General features: G+C 46.2%; 1 protein-coding gene across 3 annotated transcripts in view; it reads left to right on the plus strand.

The window, feature by feature from the left end:
* LOC102446696 (DGAT1/2-independent enzyme synthesizing storage lipids-like) overlaps positions 1-12824 on the plus strand; it is a 35271-nt gene extending 22447 nt beyond the window's left edge. The window contains exons 5-7 of one of the 3 annotated variants that reach the window (XM_025186261.3): positions 1192-1252; positions 1694-1833; positions 9501-12824. In XM_025186261.3, coding sequence (XP_025042046.2) covers positions 1192-1252; positions 1694-1833; positions 9501-9605 — 306 coding nt within the window. In that variant the 3' untranslated portion in view covers positions 9606-12824. The remainder of the gene's footprint in view (positions 1-1191; positions 1253-1693; positions 1834-9500) is intronic. The other 2 variants (XM_075920694.2, XM_006126321.5) reach the window with 2 other exon arrangements.
* The last annotated feature ends 2565 nt before the right edge of the window (positions 12825-15389 follow it).

Consider the following 15389-nt stretch of genomic DNA (forward strand, 5'->3'; position numbering starts at 1 on the left):
GACTGAAGCCGCAGCCGCGGGGGGGTCCCGCGCCTCAGAGGCTTTGCCAGAGCAAAGCCTCAGAGGCGCGGGACCCCCCCGCTGCTGCGGCTTCAGTCCGGGTGCCTGTGGTCTGCTGGGGACCGTCCCCAGCAGACCACAGGCACCCAGACTGGAGCGGCAGCAGCGGCGGTTCCCCGCGCCTCTGAGGCTTTGCTCTAGCAAAGCCTCAGAGGCGCGGGACCCCCCCGCGGCTGCGGCTTCAGTCCGGGTGCCTGTGGTCTGCTGGGGACGGTCCCCAGCAGACCACAGGCACCCTGACTGAAGCCGCAGCCGCGGGGGGTCCCGCGCCTCAGAGGCTTTGCCAGAGCAAAGCCTCAGAGGCGCGGCACCCCGCTGCCGCTGCGGCTCTGCTCCCCGTGTCCCTGGTCTGCTGGGGGGGGGGGGGCGCAGCTAGTGTGCTCCCCCCCCCCCCAGCAGACCAGGCTTTTGTTTTGGACTCTGGGGCAGAGCAGCTGGGGCGCTGCCGATTGGTCCTGCAGCGCCCGTGGGCACTACTGGACCAACCCGACAGCACCCCAGCTGCTCTGCCCCAGGTCCTGATTCAGCCGCTGCTGGTCAGTTTCAGCAGCGGCTGAATCAGGACGTCTGGGGCAGAGCAGATGGGGTGCTGCTGGGTTGGTCCAGTAGCACCCCAGCTGCTCTGCCCCAGGTGTCCCCAAGTCAGCTTCTGCTGAAACTGACCAGCGCTGACTACAGGAAGCCCCAGGCAGAGTTGCTCTGCCCCGGGCTTCCTGGAATCAGCTGCTGATCAGTTTCAGCAGCAGCTGACTTGGGGACGCCTGGGGTTCTTAAGTTGATTCTGTATGTAAGTCAGAACTGGCGGTCAGTTTCAGCAGTGTCTGAATCTGGACGCCAGTTCCGACTTACATACAGATTCAACTTAAGAACAAACCTACAGTCCCTATCTTGTACGTAACCCGGGGACTGCCTGTATAGATGTTCCTGGCAAACATGTGACTCCTTTTGAGTTTCTAGTAATAACTTATCAGTTTCATTTTTATTTAATGGAATGGTAAAGTTGACTATAATCAACATAATGTAGATGCAAAATGTATCTATTCAAAGATGATGTAAGATTTAAAAGAAAACAAAAAACCTGAGACTGAACTATTGTCCAAAGTCTTATCTCTTCTTTTCTTTATTTCTTAGCCCATCATCCCTTTGTTTACTCAGAATATTCGGGAAGGATATAGAACACTTGGAAACATGTGTAAGATTTACTTGATATGTATTTTTTCAAATTCATAGACTTATATTTATATTTTCAAAATCAACTTTCTGGGAAAAGCTCAGCTTATTCATTTATTTGAGTCTTTTGTTCTCTTTTAACTATGGTAACTGTTTATCATGATACAATTCTTTTGGGTTATCTAATCTTAATATATATTTATTGGATTAGGTATTAATTGCGCTTTTCATAGTGACACATTTTAAACTAGTACTTGGTATGCATGAGGTAATACACAGAAAGATTATTATTTTCAAGATTACATGCTCTGCATATTGTTTGACCTTCATGTTTCCTTTGTTAACCAAATCACCTAAAATTTGTTAGTTGTAATCCAGGTACCATTTTGATTCAGGGACTCTGCTAGCTTCTAACATTATCTACTATTTCTCAAAATGTAATCCCTCCTTTTATAATTCACAGGGTTTATTAAATGGTTAAATAAACGTTTTCAATTATCATTTGTCCCTGGATATGGAGGGTTTCCAGTCAAACTTCGCACGTATATTGGAGACCCTATTCCCTATGATCCAAATATAGCAGCTACGGAACTAGTTGAAAAGGTAAGTTGGTTCTTCTCTTTGAAACTTTGGGAACCTAAAGTCTTAGTTTAAATTATGTTAATTAGGTCTGAAGTATCTGACATCAAATTTTGTATCTATTGATTTCTTATGAAGTAAAAACTTTCTTACACTGCACTGGTTACCTTACGTAGTCTACTGTTATTCAGTAACATATCTCTGGGGCTACATCTACACTGCACGGTTTTTGCGCAAAAACCCATAGGGCACTCACACCTCAAATACGCTTTTGGGCAAGGAAATCAAGAGTAACACAGCAGAACCCGTATGGGGAAAAAGCACAGGTGCTCTGATGGCCATTCACAGAATGGCCATCAGAGCTTTCTTGCGCAAGCGTGTCCATGCAGTGTTTGAGGTGTGGACGTGCTCTTGCACAAGAAGTTTTTGCGCAAAAACTCTTGTGCAAAAGGCTTCTTGTGCAAGAAGCATGTAGTGTAGACGTAGCCTGGCTGAAATATCATTTTCTCCTGACAACATTATCTTACATTGTTAGATTTCTCTATAGATTTATGCGTTGTTCTGTTTCATCATTATCCTCCCTGGCCTTCTCTCTCAATTCTTTATGCCATGTGTTTCTCTCACTGAGTTCTGAGGATCGTGTGCTGTTTGTCTGTGATGAGTTGCCTGATCCTGGCTGTGTACCTTATTTCCAGACAGTAAACTGTCTCAAAATAAGCTAAAAACATCAAATTATTTATACTGAAGTAAATTGATAACTTTTACAAATGTCCACACAAGGCTCTGGTGTCCTAATTAATAGTGACATAATTAATATTATAATAACACCCCAGCAGTGTTAAAACAATCATTCAAAGAAAAACTCTGCCAGCCTTCCACCCACCCACAAAAGAATGTGTTCTTTCCACACATTCATAGTTCCAGATAGCATATTTCAGCCCCCTCCCAAAACTTTCTAGGCACATTGCCAGACATCTGTTACTTGGGCTTTTGGAAGGAGGCTGAAGTACGCAATCTGGAACTATGAATGCGTGGAAAGAAACTCTTTTGTGGATGGGTGGCAGGCTGGCAGAGTTTTTCTCTGAACAATTGTTTTAATGCTGCCAGGGTTTTATTACAATATCAGTTATGTGTTAGGGCACCAGAGCCTTGTGTGGGCATTTGTAAAAAGCTATTAATCCAGTTAACCCAATAGTATAGAGCCACAACAATGGTGTGAGTGACTGATGGAAGAGCAGCAAACAGCAGACAACCCAGCTACAGCAATTTCAACAAAAAAATTGGCAATAGTGGGCCACATTGCAACAACTACAGATTATGAATGCAACAAAATGGCAACACAGCAATAAGAATTACAACAGAACCTTGGCCAAGAGTTGTTGATGACTCTACAGCCTCTTGGGGTAACTAGTGGCTTGGTAGCAGGGGCTGTGAGCCTAGGGCCTCTGCTCACACCTGTATCTATAAAAGTGCCTCAAATGGGGCCTAACTACCACTCCTAAGCCTTCCTGACTACTTTTGAACAGGCAGCAGTGGTCGCAGAACAGTAGGTTCTGGTGTTGGCCCCTTACCAGCCTTGTGCAGCCTGAACAGGCTTCTGAGGGCTTGACTCTGTGTCTGCAACTGATTATAAATTATTTAAAGCAGCCATCCTTACATTAGTGAGGAGACACTCTGCCACCACTTCTGGGTGGAGACATATCCCCAGAGAGCTTGACCACAAGTGATAGCCCAAAGACAAGAAGGAGTATTCATGGTTGCAGCTATGGCAGCAGATAGGAACCCAGCTGGCCAAGTTAATAGTGGGAGAGCAGTTCAGAAAAAACCTTCTTCCTGTTGATGCATGTGCATTCTGAGGAACTGCTCAAGGCAGTTGGGCAGCTGAAGGAGAATTTTATGGCCACTGAAGAGCTCCCAAGGATAGGAGAAGGGGAGACAACTTGTAGCTAAAATGATGACTTTATCTGAAATTCTGTTACTCAAGAATGAGTATCCTAATTACCAGCCACTCAGCTGTCAGGACAACCACGGTAACTCTGAGCAAGACACAGTAACAAGGGATATGTCTACACTACAGCGCTAATTCGAACTAACGCATCCAGACTAAAAAACTAGTTCGAATTAGCGTTTTGCTAATTCTAACTAGCATGTCCACACAGAGTGGACCCTGAACCGAGGTTAAGGCTGGCCGGAAGCAGTGCCGGCAGGGCATCAGATGAGGACTTAGAGTGTGGAGCTGTTGTCTCAGGCTAGCCGAGGGCTGTGCTTAAAGGGACCCGACCCCCACCCCGGACAGACAGTTCTCAGGGGTGCCCCACTTGCAAAGCAGTCCTGGCTTGGAGTGCCCGGAGTACCCACACTAGACACATCACAGCACTCGGCCATCAGACCGGCTGCACTTGCCGCAGGCTGCCATCTTGGGAGAGGGGACAATTGGGGGGCTGCAGGAGAGGTTCCACCCCCAGAAGCCCGCAGAGCCAGTCCAGTCCTCCCCATCGGGGGCTCGTACCCCATTCCTCCCTCACCTCCTTCCACTTACCCCTCCTTAGCCCCCCTTCCTGATGTACAAAATAAAGGACAATTGTGTTCAAAAATGGAATCTCTCTTTATTGAACAAAACTGGGGGAGACTGGGAAAAGGAGGTGGGAGAGGGGAAGAGAGAGAGTGGGAGAGGGGAGGGCAACTACAATGATGAGGGGTTTGGAACAGGTCCCATATGAAGAGAGGCTAAAGAGACTGGGACTTTTCAGCTTAGAAAAGAGGAGATGGAAGGGAGATATGATAGAGATCTATAAAAGCACGAGTGGGGTGGATAGGGTGCATACAGAAAAGTTCTTCATTAGTTCCCATAATAGAAGAACTAGAGGACACCAAAGGAAAGGAATGGGTAGCAGGCTTCAAACTAATAACAGAAAGTTCTTCTTCACAAAGCAAAGAGCCAACCTGTGGAACTCCTTGCTGCAGGAGGCTGTGAAGGCTAGAACTAGAACAGAGTTTAAAGAGAAGTGAGATCAATTCATGGAGGTTGGGTCCATGGAGTGGTATTAGCCAGGGGGTAGGAGTGGTGTCCCTGCCCGAAGTTTGTGGAAGGCTGTAGAGGGATGGCACAAGACAAATGGCTTGGTCATTGTCTTTGGTCCATCCCCTCCAGGGTCCCTAGGGTTGGCCACTGTCGGCAGACAGGCTACTGGGCTAGATGGACTTTTGGTCTGACCCACTACGGCCATTCTAAGCTCAGGGCTCAGGGTTGGGGGTCTCAGTGGACCACCTTGATTTTCATGCACACCTGTTCCTGGGTGGCCAGGCTGGCAGCTCTCCTGACCTAGACGGCCACTTTCCTGTGCCTAGTGTGGAGGTCGTGGACGAAGTCCATGATGTCTGCACTGGACCAGGCGGGTGCCTGCCTCTTGCGATCCTGGGCAAGCTCCCGGGAGCCGCCAGCCTGGTCCCGGGAAGAGGGGGAAGGTTGGGAGGCATCGGGTGGCTGGCTCGAGCCGTGCCAGGTGCAGGGTCTGCTGGCTGGGTGCTGGCAGGCTTGCACCTGGCACGGGCACCGTAGCCAGCCCGTGCCCCTTTAAGGGCTCTGGGGCCGGGAGGGGGGTAATAGAGTTTCCCTGGTGTTGGCCAGAGTGGCCACCAGGGAAACCTGGGGAGGGCTAGCCTCCCACTAGTTCGAATTAAGGGGCTACACACCCCTTAATTCAAACTAGTAAGTTCGAACTAGGCTTAGTCCTCGTACAATGAGGTTTACCTAGTTCGAACTAAGCGCTCCGCTAGTTCGAATTAAGTTCAAAGTAGCGGAGCGCTAGCGTAGTTCGAATTAACTTTGTAGTGTAGACATACCGTAGGCAGGAAAAGCCTCAGCAGGTCTTTTGAAACCTCAGCAGGTCTTTTGAACCTTGGCCTCATTACTGGATGATGTTACCTGGAAGGCAGAGGTAACAATTGCTGTGGGCAATTAATCAAAGCCTAATGCGCCTCCCCCACAGAAGCCAGATTCGACCTGGTATCCGTATCTATCACCGGTAGAACGATTGATTCATAAACAGGCCAGACACAAATTTAGGGCCAAACCATATATTTTAGGAAGAACAAACACGCATCATCAACACAGCCAACAACAATAATTGTCCCACCCTTACCCAGAAGAGAAAGAGAAGATAGGAAAGGTCCCGTAAACAGAAGGTTATACTTTACAATAAAATGGTGATAGACGCCTGTGACCTGCTATCTTTTGGCTATTTGAAAGCCTCAAGGGAGGACAACAGGGAGATCCCTCGATGATACACGGGTCTGGATTCCAGAGCTGTCTGGATCCTCGCCTTCCACGTGCTGGTGCTCAGAGTCAATTAGACACCAGTCCTTGTCTGAATGTCTGTATGACCGAGACTTGCGATAGTATTTCCCAAAATCCAAAATGCTGAATGGGAGGAGGCTTCCCTCACCCCTTGAAATGGCACTTCTGGATACAGCTAATCCCGATCAGGTCACGTGGCAGTGGATGGATAGACTCCTCGGGGTAAGTGACGACGACACACATAGACGGACGAAGGAGAACCAAACAACATGAACTCTCCTTAGGGGGAAGCTTATAAAGAAGTCGAGGCGGGAAAATGGGTTAGTGAGAGCGGTGCATCAGAGTGGGTGGTGTGCACAAGAAAAGAGGGTTGTGTGCAGAGAAAAGATGTGCATGCATGACATAGTGCAGAGTGCAAAGGCCTAGAGCCGTGTGCATAGGTGACAGGGAGGAGTGCAAAGCCTTCTTCCCTGCGGGTTTTTGGCAGGAAAGCTGTTTGAGGGAGAAAAACTCCTAAGACTCCATTTTAGACTCCTCAGACTCCATTTTGGATCTTTGCCTAGGGCAACAACGATGCTAACACAGATGTGGGCACCAGACCTCAGTAACAGCTAGGACCGCCATTATGTGAGAAAAGAGGCTTAGGCCACAGTATGGGGACCTGCTGCTGTTGTGGGTAACTGGAACATATTTGAAGGGAACGCTCCCTTATGGAATACAAATATGCCCAGTGTGGACAACAGAAACCAGGCCAAGGAAAAAGGGGCTTCCAAAATCACCATCACCATATGGATCCTGGGGATGAAAATACAAAGTTCTTGGACTCGAGATTCAGTAAGACTCCAACAAATTCCACTGGTGCAAACTCCTTGGCTATGACAGAAGCTACCCCCCAGGGGAGACTGTCTTCCCCTAGTGCATGAACAAGGATGTAAAGACCTACCATGTCAGACAAATGCTATTGCCATGGGACAACATATAGACTCTTCTACTATCTCTGTCCGCAGAGCTAGCCTCTCCCATTATTATGGATCAGGATTAGCAGCACTTCCAAGAAAATATCAGTGAGCTGGGAAAACCAGAGACCATAGCTACTGATCAGATTCTAGCACTCGGGGCAAATAGCTGGATGAGGAGAACCTGAAAAATCTCTTGAGGGGGATTTGAAGACAATAGGACATCCACTTGGTTTGCAAATGGGAAAAGTATCTGGGAAGCTGCCATTAGCTGATGTAGAAGCTGTGGTTTTGTCCATGAACAAAGAGAGGACCCTATACTGAGTCGGGCCTACAAAGACTTTGCTGTTGTAAATGAAGAGGTGGCAGAATCCTGATGCCACTTATACTCAAGGAAGAGAGCTGTGTCACACTGAATGCAGCCAACCAACCAACCAGTGTGGTAAGGGCACAATTGCAGGTACCTTGATTGTATCACTAACCACCCTGTTGCTAGGACATGACATCCCTTGTGCTGGCCATGTATGCTGAGAAAATACCTTGTCCTGCATATCTGACTGACTTTACTAGTGTGGTAACAGAGGTCAGAGAATACTATGTCTCTTGACAGTATACCAATTAACCACCACAAACGGCCCTTACTTCCTCCAATTGAGACTCCCTTCCAGAGGATTGAGATGGATATTGTGGGATCCCTGCAGAAAAGTGCTGCTTGGCACCCATATATTCTAGTAGTTGCAGACTATGCAACCTGATACCTGGAGGCTAGCTCATTGAGCTCCACAAACGCAACACCAGTTAATGCCCAACTCGTGAAATGTTACTTGCCACGGCAAAAATGCTGCTTTGTCAGTGGGAGCTTCCCAAAGAAACCTGTTTGGTCCCAGCCATGCTCCAGCCAGCCATAGAGTTACCAGGGAGCTTCAGAAAAAATACCGGACACACTTGATCGGGAGGGGAAGGGGGGAAGGAATCAGCCGGGAGGGGAGGGGGCTGGCCAGGAGGAGGGGGGGTGGTCGGGAAGCAGGGCTGGCGGGGGGAGGGGCTGGGGGCAGCAGGGCTGGACGGGAGATATCGGGGGGGGGCTGGGGGCAGCAGGGCTGGACGGGAGATATCGGGGGGGCTGGGGGCAGCAGGGCTGGACGGGAGATATCGGGGGGGGGGCAGCCGGCGGGAAGCAGGGCTGGTTGGGGAGAGCGAGGCTGGCTGGGGGTGGGAGTGGAAGGGGAGAGAATCGGCTGGCGGGGAGCGGGACTGACCCAGACACATGCAGATCCCAGGGCGTTGCCTGTCCCGGGCACAGTCTTGGCCAAGCACGAGCGAGTCCGGCTACGGCTCCACAACGCGCTTGAACAGTGCTCAGGAGCACAGACGGGGCTTCTTCTGCTCCCCAAGGCATCACTCCAATGTCAGACACAACCAGCGGCTTTCAGCACCGATTGCGCCCTGCCTCCCAGCCACTCCCCCCGCCACCGCCAGGCTTCCATCGGGCGTCCAACCGGAAAACCAGAAAATACCGGACATTGCACGTCTCCAGTATTTTCTGTATTTTTTTTACTGGACAGAGGGCCCAAAAATCAGACTGTCCGGTTGAATACCGGACACCTGGCAACCCAGCCAGCCAGCCAGCCAGCCAAGAAGGCTGAAGCTGTGGCATGGCTTCCCCTACAACAGGCAGGAAGGAGGGGAAGGCTGGGGCCATACAATTGGTTAGCTGCTCCAGGGGCTGGGAGCTCTGAGTGTTGGGGCAGGGGGAGCAGGGAGGAGAAGGTGCTAATTTTGGGTAGGGGTCAGCGACCATGATGGTGTGGGCTGGGAATATAGTGACCAGTGTAGAAGCAGTGGAGTCTTAGGCAGAAGGGGCGGAGCTGGAGCTTCTCTCGCCAAGCTTGCCATTCACCCACCACCCACGGGCCTGAAGGAACATGATTTGCTGAGGAGAGTACGCTTGATTGCTGAAGGAATTGCCTTTTTACATCCTAAACCTCCCCTTTTTTTTTTTAACTATGCCATGCATATTTTAACAAATGATAAACATTTAAACTGGAGTTTTGAAAAGTTTGCAACTGGCTTTGAAAGGGAGCTGCTTCTTGAACCTTGTGGCAAATGATTTTACACAGAATAGGCTTTCCACAGTGCTAGCTCAGTTTAGAGATTGGGGCTTTAGTGAGCTAAAAGGTCTGTGTCATCACTGCATAGCCAGATATAATTGCTTAGTGTTATCACAGGGAAATACACTTGCATTTTGAAAACAGACTGTTCCTTAGCAAGGGTCTGATGGATTCTTAGGAGAAATTTCCCTTTTCTGCCCCCACTCCCTTATCTCTTTCCATAAAGTTTTAGATTTTTTGTGTATCTTTTGCAACCTTGTGAAAACTTGAAGAAAATGACTTGTCATTCCTGTAATATGAAATGTTTCTCCCTCTTTCTTTCAACAGACAAAGATTGCTATCGAAAGACTAAGAGACACACACCAAAAACTACCTGGAAATATATTAAGGGCTCTATTGGAACGATTTGATAAACATCAGAAAGCTGCCTAGTTTGTTTACATATATGTTTAAAATGTTACCTTGTTGTAAAAGTATTAAAAACTACATGTTGGACCTGACTGGTCCTGCACCCCGGGGACCTGACTGGTCCTGAATGAGGGATTTCACCAGACCACAGGAGATCCATTTGTGTTCCCCCAGCCCAGCTCCTCCTGGCCTGGCTGCTGGCCTCCCTGTTCACTCCCCACTGCCACTGGCCCCTCTTCCCTGCCTGCTCCCCAGGCTCCTGACGGCTGCAATGCTGGGCTCCCAGCCCCATCAGTCTTGCCATAGCAGCACGCAATCCCATTGCCATGGCTCCCATCCTCACCGCAGCTATCTGTGGTCCCACCAGCCCTGCCATGGCTGATCATAGTCCTGTGACAGTAAGGCTGGCACCACCCCTGCTGCCAGGGTTCCTGACCCGACAGGGCAGACTGCTGCCCTGCTGGAGCCCACTGGCACTCTGGCTGCCCTGCTGCTGGCTCAGCTGGACTCCCGCAGCTGGGTTTCCAGCCCCTGCAGGGCTCCTGCCTCTGACCCTCCACCAGAACTCTGTGGTCATGCTGGACCATGGATGTTGTCGGACCAGAGAGTCCTGATTTAGAAAGACTCAACTTGTACCTATCACTGTACTTAAAAAAAAAAAAAAAAGATTCTCCCCCCACAGCATATGTTTTTTCGTGTGTCTGATCTGCAAGTAGAAACTGGCTACAACTCAAAAATTCTTATAAAAGATTAAATTAGCTTGCAAAGCATTTTGAAAAAAATAGGCTTGTGCTCTTTTTACTAGTTTATGGTATGTGAAAATGGCCTGAAAAGGTGGGAGCAGTTTTTTTGGGGGTGAAATTTTCCATCCCATTCTGCACTTAGGTTTTGATACTGGTACCACTAAAGCCCTTAGGGTATGTTTTGATACTGGTACCACTAAAGCCCTTAGGGTATGTGCCCTTAGTTCAAACTAGGGTGGCTAGTGTAGACATACCCTGAGATCTGATCCAAAGCCCACTTATGTTGGTTTTGCTGAAGAACCTCCCAAGTGGAGATATGCATTGTGAGCTGACTTTAGTTGAATTGCAAGATGTTCCTTAAAAGTTATATTTTAAACAGGTACTAACAAAAATAAATGAAAACCAAGAGCTTAACAGCCTAAAGAATTATTTGACTACTCAATAGCACAGTTCTTATGGTCCTAGTTCACACCAGTCACCACAGATTCTTCCAAGGTAGGCAACTCTTAACATTTTTCTAAAAGAAAAAAGAAAAGAAACAATCCAAACGCTGCCGTGGCAAAAATCTCTTCAGGCCTCCTTGATGCATCATAAAGAATAAAAAAAGGCACAAACCCATCTTTTCCCCCTTTGCAGTTCACCATAGTTAACAGTAGCTTGCTTGACACAGATGCTTTGATATAGAACATTATAGTAATTCTTTCACAGCAGTGTTACTAACTTATTCAAAGGTAAAAAAATGGAAGCTTCTAATGTTTGAATTGTTTACAATGTGAACATAATGAGTGAAAATCCTCACCCCTGCTACTCAATAGTAAAATTCCTTTGACTTTAATTGGGCCAACATTTTATCCAATAACGTTAGATATGAACTCTCAGTTGGCAGTGTCAGAAAACTCAGTTAAAGGTGGATTTTTGCTTTTATTTCACACAATTATTACTCAATAGTATTTGCTCTTTGATAACTTTAAAAGACTTAGTAATCATGTTTCCTTTTATGCTTTAATCCTCTTTTAATAGCCCTTGTTTAATATTTCAAGAGGACAATCAGATTAAATTTGATTTGAAGACACAATTCCAGTTGGTCTTTGTACAGCATTGTGGTCATATTAAAAATGTGTAGTGTACAAATGTTAGAGTTAAAACAATGTGAATAAAAATGAGTGCACGGAAGCATTTAGATTTCTTGTCTTCTTAAAAGCTCAGTTTTGAAAGTATCCAATACAGAACTATAATGAGTACAGAAAGCAATCAAAATTATATGCTCTGTTGGTTCTCTCTACATGTAAATGTGTTTAGTCATTTAAATTATATTTTAATGTGGTGCATGAAATCCTGGAAGTAAATAAAATTGGAAGTTATATTTGACACACTCTTTTAAAACTGGCAAACATCTGTGTGTAGATTCATTAGTTAGCAACAGAAAATGGCTATTTTTATGTAACAATAAAGAAGCTAGTGGCAGCTTAAAGACTAACAGATTATTTGAGCATAAGATGTCATTCGTTTTAAAAAATTTGTCAGATGCTGATGCATCATTCATCTGATGAAGTGGGGTTTTTTTATCCTCGAAAGCTTATGTCCAAATAAGTTTGGTGCCACAGGACTCTTTTGTTGTTTTTGCAGATATAGACTAATATTGCTATCCCTTTGAAACTTTACATGTAATAGGTACACAGTTTGAAATTAATCTAATGCAATACATTTACTGGGACAGGTTTCTGCACAGAACTTGTGATGGGAAGCAGGAAGTGTCTCAGGCTTTGCTAACCTGGTGTGCAATACCATATATCTGTAAAGAGCTGTTGAGAAGGAATCAAATGAAGTGTCTTTCTGCTTCTCAGAAGGTTTGTTGATCAAGAATAAACTAAATTGAAAATGACTCCTGAGAAGACTGCTGTACTGATGACAAAGAAGACTAGGTAGCTGCATAAATGGATCCCTTCAAATGAAACACTGCCACTGTCAAATGAAACAATGTTAGCAATGAATTCCTTCTGAGGAATTCAGAGTCCTTCCAGACCTGTGGCTGGCTGCTGTCTCCAATGCCCTTGCCAATGGCTGTCAAGGAAACCCAGCCTAGAAACCCTATAACAAGCAGCCAAGGTCTCTAAAGAGTCTGATTTTCCTGGGATTCTTGCTACTCATCTGGGTTCCACTGTTTCTGCCCTTGACATCCTCCCAAATCCTTCCACTCAGGGAATAACCACAACCTGCTTTCCCACCGTCTCTTTGCTCCTCACCGCTGCTGGGCTTTATGTTGGCCCCACCTTCTGGTCAGCTGAGTCTGCTTCTAATTAGTACCATGCTCCCTGGCTCCTCCTCCAGGTGCACCAATGGAGTTATTTGGCCTGCCTGGCCACCTTAATCCCTCTTGTCCCAATGGTGGGGAGGGGGAGGAAGAGGTGCTTCACCACAGAAATTTAAATTAAAATAAATCTAGTCCAGTCTTCAATCTACTACAGGCAGTCCCCGGGTTACATGGATCCGACTTACATCAGATCCCTACTTACAAACGGGGTGAGGCAACCCCGCACTAGCTGCTTCCCCCCAGCAGACCAGGGAGACGTGAAACTAGCGCCCTCCCCCCCCCCCCCCAGCAGACTAGGGAGACGCAGAGTGGCTTTTCTCAGCAGACACCTCAGCTTGAGAATAAAGGACTGAGGGAAGTGAGGTGTAGAAGAATAAAATTGAGCTCTGGAGAAATGTTTGTCTAGAGTTTCCCCTACAATATGTACCAATTCCGACTTACATACAAATTCAACTTAAGAACAAACCTACAGTCCCTATCTTGTACGTAACCCGGGGACTGCCTGTATATCATGGAAACCCTCACTCTCTCTTGGGAAGCTTCCAGGGCCGTCTTTAGGGTTTATGGGTCCCTATGTAGTACTATTAAACTGGTGTCCCTACAGCCAATGGCAGCTAAAGTGGGGAATTTTTAGAGATATGATTTTATAATCTTCTACAAATATTAATGAAATATTTTAATGCAGATTTTAAACTGAGGTCTTGTAGACTAACTCGAACTCATTTCATCTGAAGAAGTGGGTTTTGCCCATAAAAGCTCATGATATTTATATAGGCCGTCCTTGCTATAAGTCCAAGATACATTCCAAAAAACTTGGACTTATAGCGAAACAACTTAAAGTGGGGAATTTTTTTCCCATGGCTGACTTCCATTTGCACAGATTGGGGGGGGAGGGGCAGTTTGCACGACTTAAGAGCGGGGAATGGGAGAACTTATAACACATCAGTTCCTACAAGCATCAACAACTTTAGTGTGGAACGGATCTATACCAGGGCAACGTATGGCGGAGACACCCTATATATATACATTTGTCAGTCTCTAAAGTGCCACAGGACTACTCATTGTTTTTACAGTAAATTTAGAAACTAAAAGTATAAACCTCGGCTTGGCAAATGCTTGGTCAATGGCTTCATTACCACTTGAATAGCTCTTTCAGAGGTTCAGTGTTCGGTTAATCAGTCTGGCGGACTTTTTCACTTTTAAGTTAACTAGATCTTCTCCGGAGGAAGCAGAGTCACAGAACAGGGATAGGAATAGGCAGGTAGGTAGAGGAACAGGGATAGGAAAAAGATGGTGAATGGGTATTAAGACCCAGGCATGTCCCAATTTTTCAGGTGCTTCACGCAACTGCGTATTCTGCATAAGGGCAAGGGCAGTACTGAATACATCTGTAGTGACACTCTCCAAACCTGGGACAAAACCTGCCTTTTAAAAATGCTTTTGTGTATAACAAAAAATGAAGACAGGTGTGTATATATATATATACACACTTGTAACATATGCTTAAAAACATTGAATGATGAAAAATGGAAACGTTTGTTTAGAAAGGATGCTTTTTGGATCAGTGACCTGTCATATGTATGCACAGTGCCCATCATGTTTTATACAGAATATACATTATTATAAACAGAATAATATAAAAGGGATATTAATTGGAAAACAAAGTACTCAAAAGTGAGGAAATGACAAAGTTATGATGGTCACTATAACACTAACTGCTCCCTTGTATAAATGCACAACAGAAATTTTATTTGAACAAACACTGTCTTTTCCCCATATAACATTTGCAGTTTGTGGTGTGGGGATTCAACAGTACACAGTGAATGAAACACCTATTAGATACTTATTTTTATCTTCATTGTTTATTGTGTGATCTTTGCCCCATTCTCTACACAGAATTCAATTTCTGCAGTGTCAATATACTCCTGCCTCACTTCTCATCTAATCTATGCACTTCAGTTCTGATTCAGAGCCCTTCAATGAGCGAGCTTTGGATTAGGCTGGGGTGGGCAGCAAGTGGATGTGGTTCACCAGGGTTAACCCATGGCGGGTTGCCAGATGCTTTTTTTTACCTGAGTGTCCACAGGTATGGCTGTTCACAGCTCCCATTGGCTGAGAGAAGCTATGGCCCAGCCTGCACCAATAAGAAGAATTTTTTTTTGGTGAATAAAAATAAATACTCATCTAACATATGTATTGAAAAAACATGTAGTGCAAATGGAATATTGGAAATTATTTTTTTTTTAAACCTCATTGTATGATACAAATATGTACACACTGAAAAAAAGCGGCAGAACAGCTCTTGCACACGAGGAGTAACAGTTAATTCGAACTAAGGAGCTAGTTCGAATTAACGTTTAACAGCTGTGTCTAGCTGCGGGCAGTTAGGGTATGTCTACACTACTCCCCTAGTTCGAACTAGGGGGGTAATGTATGCATACTGAACTTGCTAATGAAGCCCGGGATTTGAATTTCCCGGGCTTCATTAGCATAAAGCCGGCGCCGCCATTTTTAAAAGCCGGCTAGTGCGAACCCCGTGCCGCGCGGCTACATGCGGCACGGACTAGATAGTTTGGATTAGGCTTCTAATCCGAACTATCTGTACGCCTCTGTTCCGTGTAGATGTTAATCTTATCTCCAAAGTGGAGGAATACGGAGCAGAGCCTCCTCAGCTGACCTCAATCCCTGGCAGGTTCATATGGGAGAAGATGGTCCTTCAGATACCCCGGATCCAACCCATTTAGGGCTTTAGAG

This window comes from Pelodiscus sinensis, chromosome 2, assembly GCF_052426305.1.
Source record: "Pelodiscus sinensis isolate ZL-2025 chromosome 2, ASM5242630v1, whole genome shotgun sequence".
In the NCBI taxonomy this organism is placed as follows: domain Eukaryota; kingdom Metazoa; phylum Chordata; order Testudines; family Trionychidae; genus Pelodiscus; species Pelodiscus sinensis.